Genomic DNA, 25,499 nt, shown 5'->3' with positions numbered 1-25,499 from the left:
CATCCACCTTGAGTTCTCTCCAGTTTTTGTTGCTACGTTTCTTAGTAGTCAGTACTTATCCCCGTCACAGTACAACCTACACAATGAGAAGGTCAGAGCTCAGGTTGACTGGGGAAGAAAATCGCAATGACGGCTGTTGACAGAAAGACGATACGCCTGTTTGAAGTGCGACCAATTTTTTGTTTGTAGATGGAGACTAATCTTTAAGCCTCGGTGAAGCCACAAGATGAAGAAGCCTCAGTTTCATTCACAAATATTTTCTCATGGCCAGGTCACGTAACCTTCTGGGATTTATGTTCATGCTTACAATTTTTCATATGTTTAGATATCCATTGTGAATATAAGAAGGGTTTGTGATTGTTTGACTTCCAAGAAATTGTAGGATATGATCTTGTCAAGGAGCATACCTCCAAAACTTTAAAAAAAGAGGAACCTTATAATTTTCCATTTCGATCATGAACGATCTCTTTCACCAATTTCCGGTTGGAAACAAAATAAAACCATGGGCTTGGCCACTTGTTACAATCCAATTTTGTTAGACAGATTTCCAAAGTTGTCAAGTCGTCCCACTCTTGGGATCCCTTGTCATCAGCTGTAATCTCTAGTAAAAAGTTCTACATTTCCCTACAGCACCTCCAGAGGGCAAATTAGGCATTGCATGGTGTTCTTTGAAATCTATCTGATTTTTCAGTGAAGCACAAATCTGCTGGTCCTCCAGAGAGAAAGAAACCCCTTCAATCACTGATTGCTGGTGGTTTCGGGATTAGGACCAAATGTCAACATTACAAACCCCTTAAGACAAAATCGAAAGTAACCTATATACGTACCCGCCATGCAAACTGAGAATTTTACATTTTTTCAAATGGATGGAATTTGGACAATTCTGCTTTTGTCACCATTTCCGTCTTTCAGTCTTATGATATGGTCACACGACAGCTTTTGTCACTTTTAACCTTTTTCCAGCTTTGAAAGCCTTGAAGTGGCTAAAAGAATTTACCTGTCCATTTCTCCGGGGGCTTCCTTTTGGAAAAATGGTCATTGTGTGTACATACCCTTGATCTACACATTAGTTGATCTGCTAGTTTCGATGTGTGAATGGACCTATACAACAGTCCATGTTCCCTACAGGTCTACAGGGCTAAGTGGGGGCCCTGTAGGATCCCATGTTATCCCCCTTGAAGCAATAAGATCACAGGGCACTTTTTTATTCTCAGGGAGTCTTACGGAATCTGTGAGAGAAAACCTCTTTGTGCCTTCATGTCCAGGTAAAGGTAAATGGCCACTCTTTCTGACGGCTATGTGCCATGGATCCAAAATCCAGCCAACATCCGTCTACTTAATAGTGAAAAGATTTACAATTAATTTTTTAGAATTAGTCGGAGTCGCTATGATGCAAATTAACCTAGGACTTAGAGAAAATCTTCTGCCATGTTTCTTGAAGCCCTAAAGAGTTTATAATAGAAATGTCTTTATCGGGAAAACCACCAAAATGTAAGGAAATTTTTTTTGCCTTTCTAAGAATCGAAGAATAAACAATCTTGTTGAAATCTCTTAGTCAGAGTATCTCCCTCGTCCAAACCTATTTTTGGCTTATTTCTCTTTAATGATAGACAATTAGCCGGTAACTCTATATTCTGATCTGCATTCTTTTCTGGGTCAACGAACCAAACATTGTCTCCATTTGGTTCAAGGTTGTCCAGCAATTATTCACACAAAGACACCATATTAGCTTCTTGGGGCTTTTAGCCGAGATTTAACGAGGACAAACTAGAAGAATGTATTTGGGTTTTATGTGGTTTGGCTCTAGGAGTTCCCGAAAAGAGGAGGTGCTCGTATTCTCCAGGGCAAGTTGCAAATCCAAGGTCTGAACAGCATTGAAAAGGGTTTAAGACTAAAGATTTGTGGTGGAGGCAATGACCTTAAAAATTGGGGATCAAATCTCTAGGATTTCTATAATCTTTTAGTCTTGTTGGGATATACCATTGAAGTTTGGGCGCCGGTTGAATAACAACTCTTAATATAGCTTGACTAGACTATGCCCGCAGCATTTGTTCATAGAAGCCAGGTGTACGGAGAAGCCTGGCCTTTACGGGCCAAAAGCGTAGATTATTATAGCCATGATCCAGAAGACAAGTCCCAATCACTTAGTAATCTAACACCATTTTAGGGAACTTTAGGTTTAATTGATGAGTGACACTAAATTTTGGACCTCCATTAACTAGTGCGAGGCATTGATGGGAGTCATATACAAGGGACGTTACCTGTCCCCCAGAATGTGTATGGAAACATACTGAACATGCTGGAGAGCATTGTAATCACAGCTACAGCTGTGGCTACAATGCAAAATAAAGGTAAGTGTGGACTGGGTCAAGCTAATTGACCAAGTCAGATTTAGGAAAACCAGACATAGGCTTTTATTTTTGAAGAGATCTATAGGAAGGTAGAGGGATGAATCTCTCCCTCCACTATGGGTCTTGTAAGTGGCCCATAGCCACGATTCACATTTAATCATGCAGGTGAGGGTTGGGTGTCTCAGTTGTTGTTTTCAAGTGCAGCAGAGCTGGAGGTTTTGTGTTTTGCCTGGATGTGTGAGACTGAACACAGACCAGAGACTTGGGTAAAGTCGTTACTGCACCCAGAATACATATGGTGGTACAGGCGCCCACAGCAACGGACTATATACGAACGTTTCCAACTGCGATCCGGATGATGAAGGTTTGGAACTTTAGTTTGTAAAGTTTGAAAAGTAAAGACTTTGTTTTTTAACTTACCTGGGTCACTGCCTCACTAACGAACTGGCATGAAAGATGATTCCTTACGTATGCTGGAGAATACGAGCAGTGTGAATTGGCATACGCCAAAGAAAACTGCATGTCTGTGATCAAGCCTGAAATGCTACAATTCAGACCCGCAGAAAAGATGGAGGAGCTCCTGAAGCAGTTGGTCCTCTCCAGTAGGCAACAGCAGCAGAATACCAGCCTGTTGCTACAATAGATTATAGCCCTGCGAGAGACACCTCCACTGGCAACCGGAGGTTAAGGACAAAGTTAGGTTGGCACTGAGTAAGATGAGCCCCTAGGATGATCTGAAAGCTTTTCTCACCATATTTGAAAGAACAGCGGAGCAGGAGAATGTGCCGATCTCCCAGTGGGATGAAGTGGTGGCCCCGTTCTTGATGGGCGATGCCCAGAAGGCATATTTCGACCTCAGCTGGGAGTATGCTTAGGACCATGTGAAACTCAATGGTGAGATCCTTCCCCAGATGGGGGTTAGTACGTATGAAATGTACAGGAAAACTTAGTATACCAATGGTCCTTTTTGTGGAGGCCCAAACCACTATTCTCAGGCTTATGACTTACTGCATCTAGCAAAAAAGTGGCTCCAGACTGAGACCTTAAGCGAATCCCAGATGATTGAGAGGGTTGTATTCGAACGGTTGGTGCGAACTCTGCCAGTAGCCATACAGTGTTGGGTGGGGCAAGGGGACCCGGGCAACCCCATTCAGGTGGTTAACCTGATCAAACGTTATATGTCCACCCAGGTCTTGGTATTGGACTCTGCCTCACTGTGGGTATCTCGCCGGCTCCACCAAACCCAGGAGCCTGGAAAAGAGACACGACCCTCTGCTGGGCTCAGTCAAAATCAAGCCCATGAGAGTAACAGGGGCCCAATTTTCCCTAAACCGGTCTCATGGACAGCAATACCACCACTATCAGGTGGTAGCCGTGCCAATGGGCCAGGACATATGGCTGCCAACTGCTCCCTGACTGCTGAACCCATGCACTGAGGGTTTGCAGGTATTGATGTATGCTCAGACTGTTTACACCGCTAACGCCAACACTACAGCTAGTGAACCCCATCTGTGCCAAGTGTGCATCAACGAGCATCATGCGGATGCTCTTTTGGACTCAGGGAGCTTAGTGACACTCGTCCATGAGTTATTGATACCCAGGGAAGAACCTGCTGCAGGGAAAATAGGGGTCATCTTTATACACAGGGTACTCCGGTAGTATCCGACGGCAGAGGATACCCTGTCCACCCTGTGCAATGAGATTAAACATGTAGTGGGAGTAGTGAAGACTCTTTCTTACAGGAATATTTTTGAAAGAGACTTGCCCCTGTTCCTATGGAGGGCAAAGCTACCCTTCCCATGGCAAAGGTTTGTCCAGGTGAAGAACCCAAAGATCCTGAGTCAGTGATACCTGCCATAGGGGTAACCTTCATAGTGAAAGAATGTAATCCCGATAGGTTTCCCCTAGAGGTCTTGGAAGGATAGGTTGAAAAGACCTCATGAATCCTGGAGCTGAAACTATCTCAAGGTAGCTTTAGGAGAGCTCAGCTCCAGGATCCCCACTGGCCCGGGCACTGTAAATGGTGATAGAGATAAATGGGGTGGCTCAACAACCTGGGGCAGAGGCAGTTTTTCCTCGTACGGCAGTCAACTAGAAGTTGCTATACTGAGTTTGACAGAATCCGGGATGAAGTCATAAAACAGTTGTTAATGCCCCAATCTTATCACCGGGCGGTGCTTGAGTTGGCCCATAAACACATGCTGGGTGGCCACCCAGGGATTAAAAAGTCACAAGAACGTATTCTGCAATGGTTCTTTTGGCCCGGGATTTATGCCGAAGTTCAGAGGTTTTATGAGTCTTGCCCAGAGAGGGACATAGTCTCCAAAGATTTGAATGATTGGGATATGTTGCTGCACTATTTAATGCTTGAAGTCCAGGAGGTACCGCAGTCATCAACGGCAGAGAGAGGTGTCAAACTGCATTCCTCGAGGGCCGCCAACAGGTCATTTTTTCAGGATTTCCTTAGCATTCCACAAGGTGCTGGAATCATTCTGTGCAGGTGATAAAATTATCACCTGTGCAATACAAGGAAATCCTGAAAACATGACCTGTTGGCGGCCCTCGAGGAATGCAGTTTGACACCTCTGATCAATGGGGTTCTCTCCATGCAAATTATTATACGGCAGACATCCCATGGGCTTGTTGGACATTGCCAAAGAGACATGGGAACAGAAGCCTACTAGCACGTTGTGAGCAGGGCCGTCATCAGGGCATTACAGCCATGACTGGCGTATGGGGCCCGGTGGGCAGAGGGGGCTCATCTGCTCACCGGGCCCCCCCTGAAGGCGCTGCGGCACGCTATTGACATGCGGGCCCGTGCCCGCACGTCAATAGTTAACAGCCACCAGCCAGTCGGAGGCTGGCAGCTGAGTAGGGCCACAGTGCGCAGTCGCTGGCATCTGACGTCAATGTCAGCCGCCGGGCCCGGCGAGTGGTGCGTGCGTCTTCACCTGTGTGGAGCCTGGAGGGAGCTTCGCCCGGCTCAGGAGCACGGCCAGGTAAGAACTCATGTTTTTTTTTTTCTTTGAGAGTGGCGATCCAGGGGGGCCCGGGGCAGAATGCAGGACACGCTGGGGCAGATTGCTGGACATGAGGGCAGTATGCTGGACACGGGGGCAGAATGCTGGACACGGGGGCAGAATGCTGGAGACGGGGGCAGAATGCTGGACACGAGGGCAGTATGCTGGACACAGGGGCAGTATGCTGGACACGGGGGCAGAATGCTGGACACACTGGGGCAGAATGCTGGACACTGGGGCAGAATGCTGGACACGGGGGCAGAATGCTGGACACAGGGGCAGACTGTGAGACCCGGGGGCAGAATGCTGGACACGGGCAGAATGCTGGACATTGGGGCAGAATGCTGGACATTGGGGCAGAATGCTGGACACACTGGGGCAGTATGCTGGACATGGGGGCAGAATGCTGGACACGGGGCAGTATGCTGGACACTTGGGCAGTATGCTGGACACTTGGGCAGTATGCTGGTCACACTGGGGCAGAATGCTGGACACACAGGGGCAGAATGCTGGACACACAGGGGCAGAATGCTGGACACACTGGGGCAGAAATTCTGGACACGGGGGCAGAATGCTGGACACGGGGGTAGTATGCTGGACACGGGGGCAGCATGCTGGACACAGGGGCAGACTGTGAGACCCGGGGGCAGAATGCTGGACACGGGCAGAATGCTGGACATTGGGGCAGAATGCTGGACATTGGGGCAGAATGCGAGACACGGGGCAGAATGGAGATACGGGGCATGATTGGAGACATGGGGCAGGATGAAAGACATGGGGGCATGACTGGAGACAGATGGGGGAGAATTGGAGTCAGATGGGGCAGAATGGAGACACAGGGGGCATGATTGGAGACAAGTGGCAGGATTGCAGACATGGGGGCATGATTGGAGGCATAGGGGGCAGAATGGAGACATGGGGCATGATTGGAGACACTGGGGGCAGAATTGGAGACAGATCGTGCAGGATCATGGGGCAGGATGGATATGATGGAGACAGATGGGGCAGGATGGGGAGATCATAAGGTGCAGAATGGATACTCATGAGGGCAGGATGGGAGAACATATGGCTGACGCCAGGAATGAGATCATGGGGCCAGGATGGGGAATATTATTACCATAGGGACTAATTTAGGGATATTATTACTGCAGTGATGTATTTATTTTATTTTTTGAGGATACTGTTTTAAATGGGGGGCGGTCCTGTTACTGTGTAGAGTGATACTATGTTGCCTTCTTCATGTGGTGTAATGTAGAAGTTGGGAAAAATTAAGTACCGTAATGTGTTCTACAAGCGGAGCTCGAGATAACTATGTTATTTGCTGCAGAGACGAGTCCTGGCTGGATGAAGTGATGGCGGTCTGTGCTGGATGAAAGATGAAGGACTTCACCTAGAGACGTCACTGGTGAGTCAGTGTGTTACCTATACACTGACACTATACACTGTATACAGAGCTCCTGTGTACCTGTGTATAATGTCACTAGTGATCACTGTATTATCTGTACACAGACACTGCATACTAGGTACAGATCTCCTGTGAATACTGGCACTTATGGTGATAGTATGGTGCTTTTTTTTTTTATTACTGATCAGAATTGTAGTATTCAGTCACTATGTGGTGGTAATATGTGGTCTGGACACGATGTTGCGGTATTTGTTCCTTGTATGTGATATTATTCGATCACTGTGGTGGTAATATGTCATCTGGTCATGGTGTAGCGGTATTTGTCCCTTGTATGTGGTATTATTGTGATATTATTGGTCATTTTAAAAATTGAAAAATAAATAAAAATATACCTAAGTTGTATTGCATATTTTAACAAATATTTAATAGGTTACAGCAGAGTAGGGCCAGGCCAAAAGTGTCTACCGTGTTATGGTGGCGGCTTAAAAAATCTTTTGGCCAAAACAAAAGCTGCCGGCTATATGTGTGATCTGGTGATGGGAACTGTTAATGTGTGATAGGTGAGAAGTGGAGTTTTTCCAAGAGAATGCGGTGGGACTGTGGACAGTTCGAGGGGTGTAGTGTGGAGGCGGGGCTGGGGTGGAGCCTGGGCGGAGTCTCAAGGGGGCCCCGAAAATTTTGCCAGTATGGGGCCCCGAAATTTCTAGTGGCAGCCCTGGTTGTGAGTATGCAGAACTGGATCGCGGCTGTGATGCCTATTGTAAAGGAACATCTTGTGAATACCCTGGCAGCGCAGAGCCAAGCATACAATAGAAAAGCCACAGTTAGGTCTTTAAAAAAAGGGAATCAGGTATTGGTTTTGGTGCCCACTGCAGAAAGTAAGTTCATGGCCAAGTGACAAGGGCAATATGAAGTTCGGGAAAAGGTTGGGGAGGGAAATTACAGGGTATATTAGCATGGGAAGACGAAACCCGATCATTTGTGGTTACAGGTGCAACATCGGTCATATCTACTTTGGACCCTCCGACACCGGCCCAGGAAGAGGACTGGAATGAGTACAAGATAAGTGACCCTCTCTCTAAACAGCAGGGATGGGAATCTCGGAAATTAGTGCAACAGAATATGGACTTATTCTCGGAACTGCTCATCCGTTCATCTGTGATCCGACATGACAATGTCCCAGAGCCTCCGGTAGGGGCACGAATGAAACAGTACCGTGTGCCGGAGGCCCAGAGGAAAGTCATTGTGGAGGAGGTAAGAAAATTGCTCTAGCTTTGAGTTATTGAGGAGTCCAGTAGTAAGTGGGCTAGCCCCATTGTACTGATTCCAAAGTCGGACGAATCGTTATAGTTTTGTAACAATTTCCTGAAATTGAAATGTCAAAATTTTACCTTTATCCAATGCCCCGGGTTGATGAGCATGGACAGGAATATCCATCGACCTACTTGAGTAGGAAACTTATCCCAGCAGAGAAAAACTATAGCGTAGTGGAGTAGGCGTGCTTGGCCATTAAGTTGGTTTTGAAGTCTCTATGCTATTATTTACTGGAGCGGCGGTTACGCTTGGTAACGGACCATTCACCGTTGGTCTGGATGAGACATGCTAAGTAAAGGAATACTCTGGTCATGAGATGGTTTTTGTTGTTGCAAAACTTTAGTTTCTCGATGGAACCCCAAGCTGGGATGTTGCAAGGAAATGCGGATGCCCTGTCATGGGCACCTTGTATGGTAATACTTGTTCAACCCCTCAAGTTTGAACAGAGGGGTGGAGTTGTGAGGCAGTGATGGGAGTCATATATGAGGGTTGTTACGTGTCCCCCAGGATGTGTATGGAAACACATTGAACGAGCTGGAGTAAGTGTGGGCTGGGTCAAGCTATTTAACCAAGTCAGATTTATGAAAACCAGACATGGGCTTTTATTATTGGAGAGATCTATAGGAAGGTAGTGGAACAGATCTCTCACTCCAGTATTGGTCTTGCAAGTGGCCCATGGTCACGATTTACATTTAATCCTACAGGTAAGGGTTGGGTGTGTCAAATGTTGTTTTCAAGTGTAGTAGAGCTGGAGGTTCTGTGTTTGTGCCTGGCTGTGTGAGATTGAACACAGACCAGAACCAGAGATTTAGGTAAATCTGTTACTATACCCAGAATGCCTATTGTGGTGCAGGCGAGCATGGCAAAGACTATCTACAAATGTTTCCAGATGCAATCCAGATGATGAAGGTTTGGAACTTTCATTGGTAAAGTTTGGAAAATAAAGACTTTGTTTTTGAACTTACTTGGGTCACTGCCTCGCTACCGTACTAACGTGAAAGCCACTCCCTTACACTAGCCTTACTGCTCATCTGTCTGGTCTGTTCACTCCATAATCAAATGGCCTATAGACTTTAATGAGCACTATGTAATGCATGAGTTCACCTGTGGTGAAGATACCAGGTGTGATGTGGTAAGAAGAGGTCACTTTACACACTGTCTCTCTGATCTAATACTGAAGATACCAAAGGTGCTGAGGTAAGAAGAGGCTGCTCACACTGCTATCCACCCTTGTTATGAACTAATATTAGAGAATTCTGGGGTGCTGAGGTCAGAGGCTACTCACACAGTTGGCCACCCTGTCTATGTGATCTAATAGAGGAGATACCAAAGATGCTGATTTAAAAAGACGCCACTCACACTGCAGTCCTCCCTGTCTATGTGATCCAATACTGGATATATCTGGGGTGCTGAGGTAAGAGGCTACTCACCCTGTTGGACACCCTGTTGGACACCCTGTCTATCTGATCTAATAGAGGAGATACCAAAGGTGTTGATTTAAAAAGAAGCCACTCACACTGCAGTCCTCCCTGTCTATGTGATCCAATACTGGAGATATCAGGAGTGCTGAGGTAAGAAGAGGCTGCTCATACTGCTGTCCACCATGCCCATTTGTTCTAATACTGGAGATTCCAGGAGTGCTAAAATAGGAAGAAGCCACTCACACTGCTATCCACTCTGTCTAACTGGTCTAATAGTGAAGCTACCAGGGGTGCTGAGGTGAGAATAGGCTGCTAACACTGCTATCCACCCTGTCTATCTGATCTAATGCTGGAAATACCAGAAGTGCTGGGGTAAGAAGATGCTGCTCACACTGCTGTCCACCCTGTCTATCTGATCTAATACTGAAGATACCAGGGGTACTCAGGTAAGAAGAAGCTGCTCACACTGCTGTCCACCCTGTCTATATGATCTAATACTGGAGATACCAGGGGTGCTGAGGTAAGAAGAGGCTGCCCACACTGCTGTCCACCCTGTCTATCTGATCTAATGCTGAAGATACCAAAGGTATTGAGTTAAGAAAAGCCTGCTAACACTACTATCCACCCTGTCTATCTGATCTAATGTTGGAAATACCAGAAGTGCTTGGGTAAGAAGAGGCTGCTCACACTGCTGTCCACCCTGTCAGTCTAATCTAATAGTGAAGATACCAAAAGTTGAGTTAAGAAGAGGCCTCTTACACTGCTGTCCTCCCTGTCTTTCTGATCCAATACTGGAGATTTCCAGGGTGCTGAGATGAGAAGAAGCTGCTCACACTGGTGTCCACCCTACCTATCTGTTATAGTACTGGAGACATCAGAGTTGCTGAAATAAGAACCGATCACATTGCTATCCACTCTGTCTAACTGATCTAATACTGAAGATAACAGGCTGCTCACACTACTGTCCACTCTGACTATCTTATCTAATACTATAGATATCTGGGATGCAAAGGTAAGAAGAGGCTGCTCACACTGCTGTCCGCCCTATCTTATCTAATACTAGAGATACCAGTGGTGCTGAGGTAAAAAGAGGCTGCTCACACTGCTGTCTATCCTGTCTATCTGATCTAATACTAGAAATACAAGGAGTGCTGAGATAAGAAGAGGCTGCTCACACTGCTGTCCACCCTGTCTATCTGATCTAATACTGGAAACACCGGTGTACTGATGTAAGAAGAGGCTGCTCACACTACTGTCCACTCTGACTATCTTATCTAATACTATAGATATCTGGGATGCAAAGGTAAGAAGAGGCTGCTCACACTGCTATACACCCTGTCTATCTGATCTAACACTGGAGATACCAAGGGTACTGAGGTAAGAAGAGGCTGCTCACACTGCTGTCCGTCCTGTCTATCTGATCTAATACTGGAGATACTAGGGGTGCTGAGGTAAGAAGAGGCTGCTCACACTGCTGTCCTCCCTGTCTATCTGATCTAATACTGGAGATACCAGGAGTGCTGAGGTAAGAAGAGGCTGCTCACACTACTGTCCACTCTGTCTATCTGATCTAATACTGGAGATACCAGGAGTGCTGAGGTAAGAAGAGGCTGCTCACACTACTGTCCACCCTGTCTATCTTATCTAATACTATAGATATCTGGGATGCAAAGGTAAGAGGAGGCTGCTCACACTGCTGTCCACCATATCTTATCTAATACTAGAGATACCAGTGGTGCTGAGGTAAAAGGAGGCTGCTCACACTGCTGTCCGTCCTGTCTATCTGATCTAATACTAGAAATACCTGGAGTGCTGAGATAACAAGAGGCTGCTCACACAGCTGTCCTCCCTGTCTATATGATCTAATTTTGGAAACACCAGTGTACTGATGTAAGAAGAGGCTGCTCACACTGCTGTCCACCCTGTCCATCTGATCAAATGCTGGAGATACCAGGGCAGCTGGTAAACAAAGACTGTCAGACCTTCTGCACTGGATCATCAGTGGAAAGAAGGAGTGGGTATAATTTATGTTGTTTTTTTGTTATTACTACAATGGGTTTTGCATTTCTAAAACAGTCTAGCTTTACACATTACCGGATTTTCTGACTTTTGAAGACCCATCCTCCAGCTGCAGTTTACTTTTAGCAAACCAAACTGTTCTTTATTCATCTTCCCGGGGTCCAGTGCTCAGTCTGCGTCACTTCGTTGCTCCAAGTGTTTGTTATTGTCTGCAGCGCCGATGTAGTATTGTAGTATCTTTAGTAGTATTGGTCTTATATGGACCAAAGGGACCCATTGGGTGTGACTGCTACTCTTGCACCCTATTAGACATACTGTATCTATGGATTCCATGAAACCTCCAGTTAAACAGCAACTCTGGTAACTTTCTTGCCTGGTGCCTGGATGCTCTTCTATGAGACGGATCCAAATTCCCAGTTGAGGGTTGGGGAACGAGGAGGTAGAAGGCGTTGGCCAGAAAAGGGGGCATGGTAATGAAAAATTGCTTCCTACGCACTTCGGATTTTCCTGAATCTCAACAAATTGACAATTGTGTGCCTAGAATATGACTGCACGGACACTTTTTCAAAGTGCCAGTGGTTAGAAGGGCCTTTGGCGCACCCTAAATCCAGTGCAGGAAGCCATCCTGTAATCTCAGCACTTCAGGGTTAAAATATTATAGCATATATATATATACTGTATATGTTACTTGTCAAGCCATTCCGGGATGACCGCACTGAATTCTTGACCCTCATGTGAAACCAGGGTTGCATTTTGTGTTTTAAACAAGCCAACAATTTGTGAATGGAAGCTATTTATTCTGCTGCGTGTATAGAACATAAATGTGGCCGCAGAAGGAGCAATTACATATATAGTAAAAAGCTGAGTCAAGGTATTGTAGCTCCTTTTATATCAGCCTCATTACAACCTACGTTCTGGCAGCGGAATTCACTACTGAAGTCCTTAGTGTTCCGTTTCATACATATGCATAGTATAATAGGCTACAATTATATATACTGTATGTGTGTGCATGTATATACTGTATATATATAAATATTTGGACAGTGACACACGTTTTGGCATTTTAGCTTTTCAAGATACAGTTATATAATCAGCATATGCTTAAAGTGCAGACTCTCAGCTTTAATTTGAGGGTATTCAAATCCTAATTGGAGTAATGGGTTAGAAATTACAGCTCCTTTTGAGTTCCCAAGCTTACCAGTGCTCTTTTTTTTTTTTTGCAGAATGTACCAAACTCTTGATTTGACCGCTCGTAACATTTCAGCTATCTCTGATGGATTTCTTCTTGTTTTTCAGAGTAATTGTTTCACTTCCATTGAGAGCTCCATTGACCGCATGTTGTGGGTTCGCAGCAATAGCTTCCAAAAGCAAATGCCACACCTGGAATCAGCTCCAGACCTTTTAACTGCTTATTGATGATGGATTAACGAGGGAATAGGCTATGCAGCACCACAATAAAGAGATTTTGAGATATCTGTTTATTACTTTTGGTCCCTTTAAAAAGAGACAGCTACATATTAAAGAGCTGTAATTCCTAAACAATTACTACAATTAGGATGTGACGTCCCTCAAATTAAAGTTGAGAGTCTGCACTTTGAGCTCATATTTATATAACTGTATCTTGAATGTGTTTTGGTAAACAGACGGAATGGCAAAACTTGTGAAACGGTCCAAAAAAATCTTACCTCTCCATACCCGAACTGCTGCAGAGCCGCAACTCCAGTTGTCTTCACTAGGACTACAAGCGATGACGTCCCATACATGCAGTCACTTGAATGATAAGACCACTGACAGGTTGGATGGCCGGGATATCATGGTTTCTAGTGGGATGATGTCCTATCCATCTGTTTCCTGACCCAGCAGCTAATCAGTGGAACTTGATGCATACAGCTTAACTATTACGTCCTATGTAGCTGTATGCAGTAAGCTCTTGAGCTCCCCCTAGTGGATATTTTTTTTTTCCATTTTTACTTTTTATCTATTTAGGTTGCAAATTTATTCAATTGTTCCCAACACCGTTGACATGAATGTAAGATAAAGTTGTCATCTGTATAAGTTGTAATTAAAGGATAAAACCACAAAGTCTATATTATTACAGCGATTTATTATACCATTAACACAAAGCATGACATCATAATAATATCATACAACCCTCCAATGACTTTCTGCTGAGCGAAAACGGAATAATACCACTGGGTATACACGGCGCAGATGAATCTAGTATTTAGCGGCAAGCAGCGAGCGTTTCATGAAATATCATCTGCAGCTACGAGTAGGAATCACAGCTAAATCTATGTACATCGTTCATTAGCAAAAATAAAATTAGATTTATCAAAATAGTGAGACTTAAAAGGGCCGTCCGGTCATGTGCTGATAAATCTTACTCAATGGGGTTGTGATCTGTTGTCCCCAGTCACTGGCAGCAAGCAGAGATCTTGAAAATGGTAAGAAACTGAACAGCGATGTTACATTGTTGCAGAGCCACTCACAAGATAGGATCTAAATGTGTGATCACCGGGGATATGACTAATAGGATCCTAACCGATTCCGAAAACAGATCTCCCAAAGTCGCCTGTGTGAATGGAGCAGTTGTGTATTCTATCAACGCTCTCTTTACTCTAAAAGGGGCCGATCACTTCTATGGGCCAAATCCGAGAATGGGGATCCTGAAGGCTCCCGTGTGCATGCAGTAGTGGTGCGCATGCTTCACTATCCTCTATTCACTTCTATAGGGCCGATCCTGAGAGCGGGCTCCTGAGGTCCCCTGTGTGAATGGAGCAGTTGTGTATTAGTTCGATCAACGCTCTCTTTACTCTAAAAGGGGCCGATCACTTCTATGGGCCAAACCCGAGAATGGGGACCCTGAAGTCTCCCGTATGCATGCAATAGTGGTGCGCATGCTTCACTATCCTCTATTCACTTCTATGGGGCCGATCCTGAGAGCGGGCTCCTGAGGTCCCCTGTGAGGAAGGAGCAGTGGTGCGCATGCTTGACTACTCTCCATTCCTTTCTATGGGGCCCAACCCAAGAACAGGGCTAGAGGTCCCCTGTTTGAATGGAGCAGTGATGCGCATGCTTGATCACCTTCAATTCACTTCTATGGGTTATATCCAAATAATGGGGTTTCTGAAGTCTCCTGTGTGCATGCACTACTGGTGCACATGCTTGACCACCTTCCATTAACTTCTAGGGGGCTGAACCTAAGAGCAGGACCCCCGAAGTCTCCTGTGTGAAAAGAAGAGTGGTGCGAATGCTTGACCACCCTCAATTCACTTCTATGGGTCCAATTCTAAGAATGGGGCTCCTAAAGTTCCCTGCATGAATACAGTATTGGTGAGCATGCTTGACCACTCTCCATTCACTTCTATGGGACTGAAACCAAGAATAAGGTTTCTGAAGCTCCCTGTGTGCATAAAGTAGTGGAGAGCATGCTTGGCCAACTTCTATTTTTCCGATCCCAAGAATGGGGCTCCTGAAGTCTCCTGTGTGAAAAGAGCCGTGATGCCTATCCTTGGCCACCTTCAATTCACTTCTATGGGTCCAATCCAAATTATGGGGCTCCTAAAGCCCCCTGTCTGAATACAATGATCGCGCACATACTTGACCACCGTCCATTCACTTCTTTGAAGCCAAACCCAAGAACAGGGCTCCTAAAGCCCCCTGTGTGAATACAATGACGGTGCGCATGCTTGACCACCTTCCATTCACAACTATGGGCCAATCTCAAGCATGGGGCTCCTGAAATCTCCTGTGTGAATGGAGCAGTGATATGCATCTATTTGCTTCTATGGAGCACAGCGCTCCTGACGTTTCTTGCACATATTCAACCATGTCTAACCATACCATCACTTTGTTAGTCCCATAGAAGTGAATGGAGCGGCGGTAAAGCATGCCCACCACCATTGCATTCAATACAATCGATATTAGGACCAGTGGTGCCGTCGCATCCCCAGTGATTATATATTTATCATCTATCATGTGGCATTTAGTGGAAAAGCCCCTGTAATTAACAAACATTTTTTTTTTACATAAAACTGCAAGACCCCTTTAAAATACTGATGTCTACAGCTGCAGGGGGTGTTTTACCTGAAGGTATAGAAATTGGACGGAGTTATAGATTTTCATTTTTCTCTTAGGGTCTCTGAACCTTAATTGCAGAGAAAAGTTTATCCTGACTTAGAAAATAGAATATTACTTTTAAGAAACAGCGCCACCCTTGTTCGTGGGCTATGTCTGGTAATGCAGGTCATCCCTATTCAAATGAATGAGATTAAGCTCCCATTCCAGGCACATCCAATAAACAAGGGTGGCGCCGTTTCTGGAAATATAGATACAAAAAATAAAAATTCCGGTCACTCCCCATTAACATAAAACCATGCTCTTGAGAGGTCTGTTTGGTGACTGTAGGTTAAGGCACGTTATTTGGGGCGCCCATGATCACCTTTTTATTTTTTTTTAAATAATGCCCAAAACAAGGTAATAATATTTACCCCCAAATTTTTAATTACTCTTTAAATTTTTGTTAGAAATAACAAAGTTCCAACATAGGGGAGCGGTGATGTAACTTGACCCCTCACTGCACAATCTCCAACAGTGTCCGCCAACTATAACAGGCATTGGCCTATTATTAGGAACCAAAACGGCTTTTTGGCGCCCCCCTATGATCCAGGTCTCCGGCGCAACTGCTGTCCATCCTACCCACTCTAGAGGGTTAGAAAAACTAGTACAAATTTTGGTGTTACCAATAGCTGTCCTTCTGCCAGCTAAAAATGACTAGCAGACACCCCATGGGGGCAACGCTTTAATTTTTCCAAGCATTAGGTTTTTTTTCTTAAATTCCCTCCAACGGGTTTTGGCCATGATATAAGGGGGTCATTTTCATATGTTAACCTTGTACAATAGTGAACCACATTCATACCGGTTTAGAAGTTTTGGTTAGTTTCGGTAGGTTGTACCAAAAATTTGTAAAAATAAAAAATTAGGCCCATTATTTGACCAAAACGTAAAAAATAAAGCCCGTTTTATAATTACGACGATCAATTGTTTTGGTAGAGATGTTGTACACGCTAAATTTTTGTAGGTTGATTTTATAATTACGGGGATCAACTGTTTTGGTAGTGATGCTGATCTTTGTACGTGTGAGGAGAGAGGCAAAATTAAAGGTTTGAAGGACCCTATGATGGACCCCTGGGTCAAGAGGCCGGAAGGTAGAACATATTTAGAGTCACAATGTTAGGATTTACAAGACAGGTCAGGAATGATATGATTACTGGTGGAAGGAGAAGATTCTGATATCACTTAGAACCAGAATTCTGATACAAATATGTTGACGTTGACGATGTTCTTGTGGGACACCACTCCACCCATGACGTAACTCATCTCCAGCTTCAGGACCGTATGGAATGGACCTACGATGGGTTTAACTTGACGAACAACACCTGTGTAAAGAGAGGGAAAAAAAGCTGGTGAGTGAAGAAGTTCTGTTCTCGGAGAAAATGTGTCCTTGAAAAATTTATAGGAAGATTTTCAGGGTATTTTCCGAATGGACCTGTTGAGGCTGAGGAAACATTTACTTGGGAGAATGGTCCATAATTCTCTCTGAACAGATTTTTTTAAAATTAAAGTCAAAGGACACTAGAATCTTTGACCCGAGGTCTACTTTTCCTTGTAGTTGAGGGTTTGGCCATTAGAACATAGCCAACCCTGTCATTCTAGGGTTCTAGAATTGTAGGCCAAAAATAATGTTCTTCTTAATTGGAGATATCCTAAACGCCAAATTAACAGGGTCTGGCTAAACTCCACACTCACCAGGTTCAAGTTCTGATAATGTCTGGAGGAACTGGTAGTCCTCATGCTAATGAGATGATTTAGCGAGAGCCATTAGAATGTGGTGACTTCATCAAACATTTTCCACTGCCCAGTTGACATTAATGGGGGGTCCAGTTGTAAAGCAATTGATTTGGAGCAGAGGGCAACAGTAAAGGTATATATTGTACTCTAATTGTAAAAATAAAGACTCCAAAGATTAAATAAAGGAACACTTCACTTTTCTACAACAATACATATGGCTCATTACGGTATATCAGAGCTGTCAAAAAGAATATAGAAAGTGGAGGAGAGTCTTTGTCTCTCTACAGGAAGTGGGGGCGTGTCTTTGTCTTCCTTCAGGAAGTGGAGATGGGTCTATGTGTCTCATCGGGAAGTGGGGGCTGGTCTTTCTTTCCATATAAAGAGGATGTATATTTGGTTCCGCCCAAACTGGGGAGGGGACTTTCTCTACAGGAAAGGTGGGTGGGTCTTTGTCTCTTTACAGGAAATGGGTGCATGTGTTTGTCTCTTTACAGGAAATGGCTGTGTTTTTGACTTGCTACAGGAAGAGGAAGTGAGTGTATATCTCTGTACAGGAAGTGGGGTGGGTCTTTGCCTCTCTACAGGAAGTGGAGGCAAGTATTTGATGCTCTACAAGAAATGGGGGCGGTTCTTTGTCTCTTCACAGGAAGTGGCAGCATGTCTTTGTCTTGCTACAAGAAGTGGAGGTGAGTCTATGTCTCTCTACAGGAAGTGGGGTGGGTCTTGGTCTCTCTACAGGAAGTGGGGGCAGGTCTTTGTCACTCTACAAGAAATGGGGTGGGTCTTTGTCTCTTTACAGGAAGTGGCTGCATGTCTTTGTCTTGCTACAGGAAGTGGAGGTGAGTGTCTCTACAGGAAATGGGGGCAGGTTTTTGTCTCTTCACAGGAAGTGGCTGCATGTCTTTGTCTTGCTACAAGAAGTGGAGGTGAGTCTATGTCTCTCTACAGGAAGTGGGGTGGGTCTTGGTCTCTACATGAAGTGGGGGTGGGTCTTGGTCTCTCTACAGGAAGTGGGGGCAGGTCTTTGTCACTCTACAAGAAATGGGGCGGGTCTTTGTCTCTTTACAGGAAGTGGCTGCATGTCTTTGTCTTGCTACAGAACGTGGAGGTGACTGTCTCTCTACAGGAAGTGGGGGCAGGTTTTTGTCTCTCTACAGGAAGTGGGGATGGTCTTTGTTTCTGCCCAAACTGGGGATGGGTCTTTGTCTCTCTACAGGAAGGGTGGACTGGTATTTGTCTCTCTACAGTAAGTGGGGGTGGTGCTTTGTTTTCACATAAACTGGTTACGGGTGTTTGTCTTTCTACAGGAAGTTGGGGGCGTGTTTTTGTATTACTACAGAAATTGGGTTCCAATTGTTGTGTCTCTACAGGAAGTGGGAGCATGTCTTTGTCTTCCTTCAGGAAGTGGAAGTGGGTCTATGTCTCTTTACAGGAAGGGTGGGCTGACCTTTGTCTTGCTACAGGAAGTGAGTGTGAATCTCTGTTTCTCTACAGGAAATGAGGGCATGTCTTTGTCTTCCTTCAGGAAGTAGAGGTGGGTCTATTTCTCTTTACAGGAAGTGGGGGACTGGTCTTTCTTTCCACACAAAGGGGGGATGAATGTTTGTCTTTCTACAGGAAGTGTGGGCAGGTCTTTATTTCTGCAAAGCGCGGATTGGTATTTGTCTCTCTACATGAAGTGGAGGCATTGCTTTGCCTCTCTACAGGAAGTGGAGGTGGCTCTTTGTTTCAGCACAAAGTTGGGATGGGTGTTTGTCTCGCTACAGGAAGTGGGAGCATGTCTTTGTCTTGCTACAGGAAGTGGAAGTGGATCTATCTATCTCTACAGGAAGTGGAGGCATGTATTTGCCTTGCTACAGGAAGTGGATCTTTCTATCTACAGGAAGTGGAGGCATGTCTTTGTCTTGCTACAGGAAGTGGGATGGATCTTTGTTTCTCTGCTCCTATTTTTTTCTTTTAAACTGAATACAGGCAGAACAGAAATGAAAACTTTCAGTTCAGGGCAAACAAGCCATTGGACAATAGCATAATCAATGCATGCTAGGTAGTGACAGCAAGGAAGTTCCAGCACCTATAGTTCTGGCAGAGTTGTCCACTGAAAATGAATGGATGGCAATTTACAAACTCACAAAATAGAGACTGTTCCTTGACATATTAGGTGAATTGATAAAAACAATAAAAAAAAAAACAAAAAGGCTTTCAAGAATGGAAATTCACTTGAAAAATGTAGGAAGCCATAAAGAAAAGAATAGCTGAGTCATCAGTGAGGGTCAATTAGTCTATATATTTGACAGTTGGGTATATTTCTTGTATACATGACACAATTTATTGAAAACCTCAGTGAATTTGAAGCTTGAGGCCAAAACCCAAGCAGACATTGTTAAGTTCACCGGCAACACACTGGACATACAGAAGTTAGAGCTGAAATTGAAGTGAGGTTTGGGCCTGGGACAAGCATTATGATCCCAATAAGGAGTAGTACTAACCTCAGAGGCGTATACGTATCTTTAGGGTTTGGCGTGTGTAAAATGGATTCAGAATTCGTCTGCTTTGGCAACCGGGGAAAACCAAAGTTCTCTAAACTGACAAAAATGCAGCTATCTGGAATCACTCAAACTTAAACAAGGTTTAACAATGTCTGGCATTAATGCTTCTGGGATCAAACATCTGGCCCGGCTTCCATCGGAGGCTCGGCACTGTGGCCAGAGACTTCTCTGTAGCTTTCCAGGGACAGCGTGATAAATGTGTCAGCAGCTATACACTTTACAAGTCACTAATAAGTCTAAATTTAAAGGAGAGTTCCATAAAAAAATATATTCTTACTTAACTGATTAGTTATCATCAAAAACTACCCTAGGTTTTTTTTCTGATGATATCTTCTCACCTAAAGATGTTGAGATCATGTGAGCCATATATAGAGTCCTTTTTATTGGATTCTCATGGGGCCTCTTTTGTATTTTCTGAGTGGTTAATTGAGAGAAGGAGCGCATTAACTGGCACCCACAATAAGTGGATCTGTCCCTTTAATCAGGTTGCCTTACTATACAAGCCCTTTCTATATGGACATCATAGACAAGGGCCTCCTGCTAAGAACACTCCCTTTATGTGTCAGGGTGGGGAGCTTCTTCTGCGGTGGTGGACCCTCCTTGCTCTTGCTATGTAAATTTAAAGAAGAGAAGGAAATTGTGTAGCTGTGAAGGAAATGCTGCTGAGGTGTTTGCCAGCAGACTGGTCTCAAGTCTGAGCAAAGTGTCATCAGTGCTAGCTCCTCTCTGTAATTCAACTTTCCACCTCTGTTTAAAGGGATCATCTGGGACTTTTATATTGATGGCATATCCTAAGTATCGTGATCGTGGGGGGTGCTACCCCCGCAGATCAGCTGTTCCTGGTGCCAGTGGTGGATGTATGTGCTGATTTGCAGAGCTGCAAATTAATAGAGGGTAGCTCCAAAGCTCAGTACATTCTGCCCCTGCTGGCACAGGGAACAGCTGATCGGCTGGGGTGCCGAATGTAGCAATCCCACCTAAGGATTGTCCATCAATATAAAAGTTCCAGACAACCCCTTTTAACAGAGGTAGAAAGTTTGTTTACATAGACAGGCTAACACTGATGAAACTTTTCCCAGACTTGCGATCGGTCTGCTGGCAAACACCTCAGCAGCATTTCCTTCACAACTACACAATTTCTTTGTCTTCTTCACATATGAATAGGATAGATACCAAATATTTAAAACCCCAAATTGGGAAATTTAGGTACTACCACAAAAACTGACACTTCAGGGCAAGTTTACTAAAATCTTGCCCTGCTTTCGGTTTGGATCATTCGAGTCTCCTGGCAAAATTGTGACACTACTTTCATCCAACGAAGGCTCAACTGTGTGGCTGATCGTCATTTTGGCTCTATTTCAAAAACAGTTAGTCCTAATGGCAAGCACTACTCATTTAAAGAGGACTTTCATGAAAATCGATGGCCTATCCCTAGTATTGCCCATCAATTTAAAGGGGTTGTCTGGGATTCTATAAAAGTATCCTCATAGCAGCATGGAAGCTTTAGTGCCCCCCACCGGTCTTTGTATAGTTGTTCTACATTCCATCTTGATAGAATATACTTTTTTTTTTCTTTATTTCTTTTTTTACGTTATTGTGATTACTACTAGAAGGATCATTGGACTTTGATAGTCCTCAGCGGTGGAGGATTCTGGGTGATTTACAGTCCATGAAGTCTTACAGAAGTATGTATTGAGTCTTTCATTGTCTTTTAGGTCCTGATAAGGATCTCAGACGTTTCTTAACCTGGGAGCTATCAACACTTGCGTTACTTAAAAGGGCTGAGACGTTACTTTGGCTAAGAAGAAAGGACATTTTTCCATCCTCTGGTAGCCAAAACATGAACTTTAACCTCCGTGTCAATTGGTAATTGTATTTATGAAGGCCTCGGGTACAAATGTTTCCCCCTGTGTGGGCTACTCTAAGGTTGGTTATGATAGCCTTATGGCTTTTTGAGCAAAGAGTAAGAGTAAGATGTTGTCACGCCATGATGTAGGATAATATAGGTCCTCATCGTAAATTATAAGCTTATTACAAGACACTGACGAGTCTTGGAAGCTATGAAGATGCCACCATCTTCCCATGGTATCATTTAGGAACTTCTACATTGAGGATTATTTTTGCACTATTTTGTAGCATCATGTGAGTAAGTTACAGTACTATTATTTAGCAGAAAGTGGCAGTATTATTTATTTCCCCTATTTAAAGAATACTTGCCCGGATCTTCTGGGAGAATTTTTAGAAGAGATAGAAAAGTTCCTAGGGTTACCAAGAACCTCCAGACATCTCCTAAGGAAGCAGTGCTTTCAAAAGATTTCTTATGTGGGACATGAGATCATGACAAGACAAAGACCAATCTCACATTCAGGGGGCAGGAAACAGGCCGCACAGGAAGATGGGGAAGGAGCGTAAAGTGGTGTAGCATAGAATTGGGAACGTGGCCTCAAAGGAAGTACTGATACCAGTGTAGGAGGTGCACCACACTGGCATGGCAACCAGCAACCTCAGTATAATTTACAGGATGGCCTAGGCTAAGGATTCTGCTCTCGCGGTGGCGTAATGCCAACATGAGACAGTGTTTGGACAATGGTATCTTTACTTGATATGAGGCACAATCATAAGCATATCTTCAGGTATTTTCAGTTCTTGGAATAGGCAGTGGCCAAACACACAATTCAGGGCTTCATCCGGCATCCAGCGTTTCGCTCACACTCTTCTTCAGGAGTTTCCTCCTTTTTCAGTCCACCTACGGATTGATCTCACTCTGGTCACCGCTGGTTTTTACTCTCAGCAACTTCATCAATCTCATATCTCAGGCACTAATCCCCGTAGCGGCACACTCTTCACCTACAGTATGGTCACTCCTGTTGCACACTTGTCCCAGATCCTGGGTGTGGTCCCCTCACTCATGTCCCAAAGGGACTACAGCACTGTACATGGTGTCAAATAATGGTAGAGAATGTTCCTTAATCTAATTGGACCAAAGATTGCTTTTACTAGGTAGACATGCCTCCACGATCTAGAATTAGGTACTACGTACTATATATTTTCCATACCACAAATTTACAGACGTCACATCTGTATAAGCTGACATGGTGGTGGGGAGTGGGGGATGAATGACCCCCTAAAATTTAAAAGTGGTCCTCCTGCTCCATTCATCTGTTCTACTGTAGGTCTCAGATAACTAAGAAGTGGCTGAGTGGCATTTTATCAGCCTGACAGCTAAAAAAAATCATGTGTAATACTACATTTCACCAGTAGTGGCCACTGTAGCTAACTACCAGAAGTTAGAGAAGCCAAATCGGTGACGATAATCTGATCATGACCATCCCTTTAATTGTGGTTTATCTAGATTTTTGTAGGAAATGCCCGTTAATCATCTTAGTGGAAGGGAAACAGTACTTACCGACTATGTTTCCATCCATATAACGTTTTTGGATATCAAAAGAGTCTCTTACATTTCCCTCTGTGATATGAAATATAATGTCAGGCTGAGGGCCAGGTGAATATGCAGGAGTCACGGCGCGGAGGAAGATAATCTCTGCGGAGAGACAACAGGTTAGGTATGTTATAAGGTTAGGTATGTTATAAGAAGGAAATGTGACAGAGAACTGCACTGAGATCCAGCCTTGGGTCGATCTGTGCCCTCTGTTGGCAACCCTCCCTAAGTAATGTAATGTGTGCTGATTCTGGCCAAGTTGTATCATCAGCTCACGTCTGGTTGGCTGCAACAAACATTCATTTTTTATCTGTTCTGGTTCTGAGAACTACACATATTCTTGTGACAGACTGCTGGCAATCACTTCAGCAGCACTTCCTTCATACAAACACAATCTCTTTGTCTCCTTCATAGTGCAGCACAGCACACAACCACATTGCTGGTCATGATACCTTCTTATGGTCACCATTATTGGTAGTGGTACGGTACCCTGTAATAGGCCATGCGTACTTGTACCCTACTCACTCAGTTACTGCTTGACAGTTTCTCACACAGGAACCTTTATCTGGCTGTCTCTGATGTGGTAATTTTCCCATCACTACAGGGCAAATGGGAAGAGCCGGGCAAAGAGTCAGAGTTGGCGTATCTAATAGATGTGCCTTTTCAGGGCAGCTGCGGGCTGCTATTTTTAGGCTGGGGGGCCTATATCAATTGTCCCTTACCAGCCTGAAAATACCAGCCCCCAGCTGTCAGCTTTAGCAAGGCTGGTTGTCAAAAATGAAGTGGGACCCCATGCCATTTTTTAAAATTATTTATTTAAATAATTAAAAAATACAGTGTGGGGACCCTTCCATTCTTGCTAATCAGCCTTGCTGAAGCTGACAGCTGAGGGTTGCAGCCCCCAGCTGTGAGTTTTGCCTGGCTTGTTATCAAATATACAGGGGAACCCACGCTGGGTTTTTCATTCATTTACGGGTGAGGAATACCCCCATCATCTGCTCCTGCTGTTACTGTTATTAGGGGCAGCAGATGTAGGTTGATGGGAGTAATAGTCCCAAAAGCCCCCACCTGCTATCATTGTTCAGCGATCGAGGCGAGCAGGGGAGAATGATGAGAGCCGTCTTCAGCACCCGCCACCGGGGAACAGCGCTTACTGTAGCGCTTCTTCCCTGGTGCCGGTGTGTATCACACGGATTACATCAATGCGTGTTCTCCGTGTGCGGGACGTTTTGCGACTCGTGCTGACTGTAAAAAACGGACATGGCTACGTGTGGGGCACACGGGCACACAGTCCGTGGAAACACACTGACATGTGCACAGACTCATTCATTTGAATGGGTCTACGTGTGTAATTGTCTCCGGTACGTGTGAAAACTGTCACTACACGTACTGGAGACATGGACGTGTAAAAGAGGCCTATAACATCATCACTACTGCTACTGGCCCGTTGCCCGGTCAAGTTAGGCCCGTAGAATTTCTCCTATAAATGTACTGATGCACAACACAATTCAGCGAGCTCACCTTCTGGACGACTGAATTCCCGAGAAGTGGGCAGAGAAAGGACAGTGTTGGATATGGAGTGGACGGGATCTGTTATGCAGCTGAAGTCGTTCGGTTTGCAGGATTTAATACAGCGGCTGTTGTCTGATCTCTCATATCTAGAATGTGGAAGTAGAAGAGAATGTCAAGCAGGACCCATATTATAGTTCTAAACATGTTCGCAATCATGGTGTGGCCATAGTCAGTGCCCCCATAACATTGACAGCCCCAGTCAGTGCCCCATAAAAATGACAGCCCCAGTCAGTGCCCCATAATAATGACAGCCCCAGTCAGTGTCCCATAATAATAACAGCTACAGTAAGTACCCCATAATAACAGCCACAGTCAGTGCCCCATAACAATGACAGCCACAGTCAGTGTCCCATAATAATAACAGCTACAGTCAGTGCCCCATAATAACAGCTACAGTCAGTGCCCCATAATAATGACAGCCCCAGTCAGTGCCCCGTAACATTGTCAGCCCCAGTCAGTGCTCCATAATAACAGCTGCAGTCAGTGCCCCATAATAATGACAGTCACAGTAAGTGTCCCATAACATTGACAGCCCCAGTCAGTGCCCCGTTACATTGACAGC

At 44.6% G+C, this 25,499-nt stretch overlaps 1 protein-coding gene across 1 annotated transcript in view; it reads right to left on the bottom strand.

Annotated features, from left to right (window-relative positions):
- Positions 1 to 13,615: 13,615 nt before the first annotated feature.
- Positions 13,616 to 25,499, bottom strand: part of FBLN1 (fibulin 1) — a 75,320-nt gene continuing 63,436 nt past the window's right edge. The window contains exons 15-17 of the mRNA XM_077266632.1: positions 24,887 to 25,023; positions 23,333 to 23,467; positions 13,616 to 16,968 (exon numbers count right to left, since the gene is read on the bottom strand). Of these exons, the coding sequence (XP_077122747.1) occupies positions 16,829 to 16,968; positions 23,333 to 23,467; positions 24,887 to 25,023 (412 nt within the window). The 3' untranslated portion in view covers positions 13,616 to 16,828. The remainder of the gene's footprint in view (positions 16,969 to 23,332; positions 23,468 to 24,886; positions 25,024 to 25,499) is intronic.

The sequence above is a fragment of the Ranitomeya variabilis genome, chromosome 5, assembly GCF_051348905.1.
Source record: "Ranitomeya variabilis isolate aRanVar5 chromosome 5, aRanVar5.hap1, whole genome shotgun sequence".
NCBI lineage: Eukaryota > Metazoa > Chordata > Amphibia > Anura > Dendrobatidae > Ranitomeya > Ranitomeya variabilis.
Note: the sequence above shows the minus strand (reverse complement) of the source record. Positions and strands in the feature narration are given on the sequence as shown.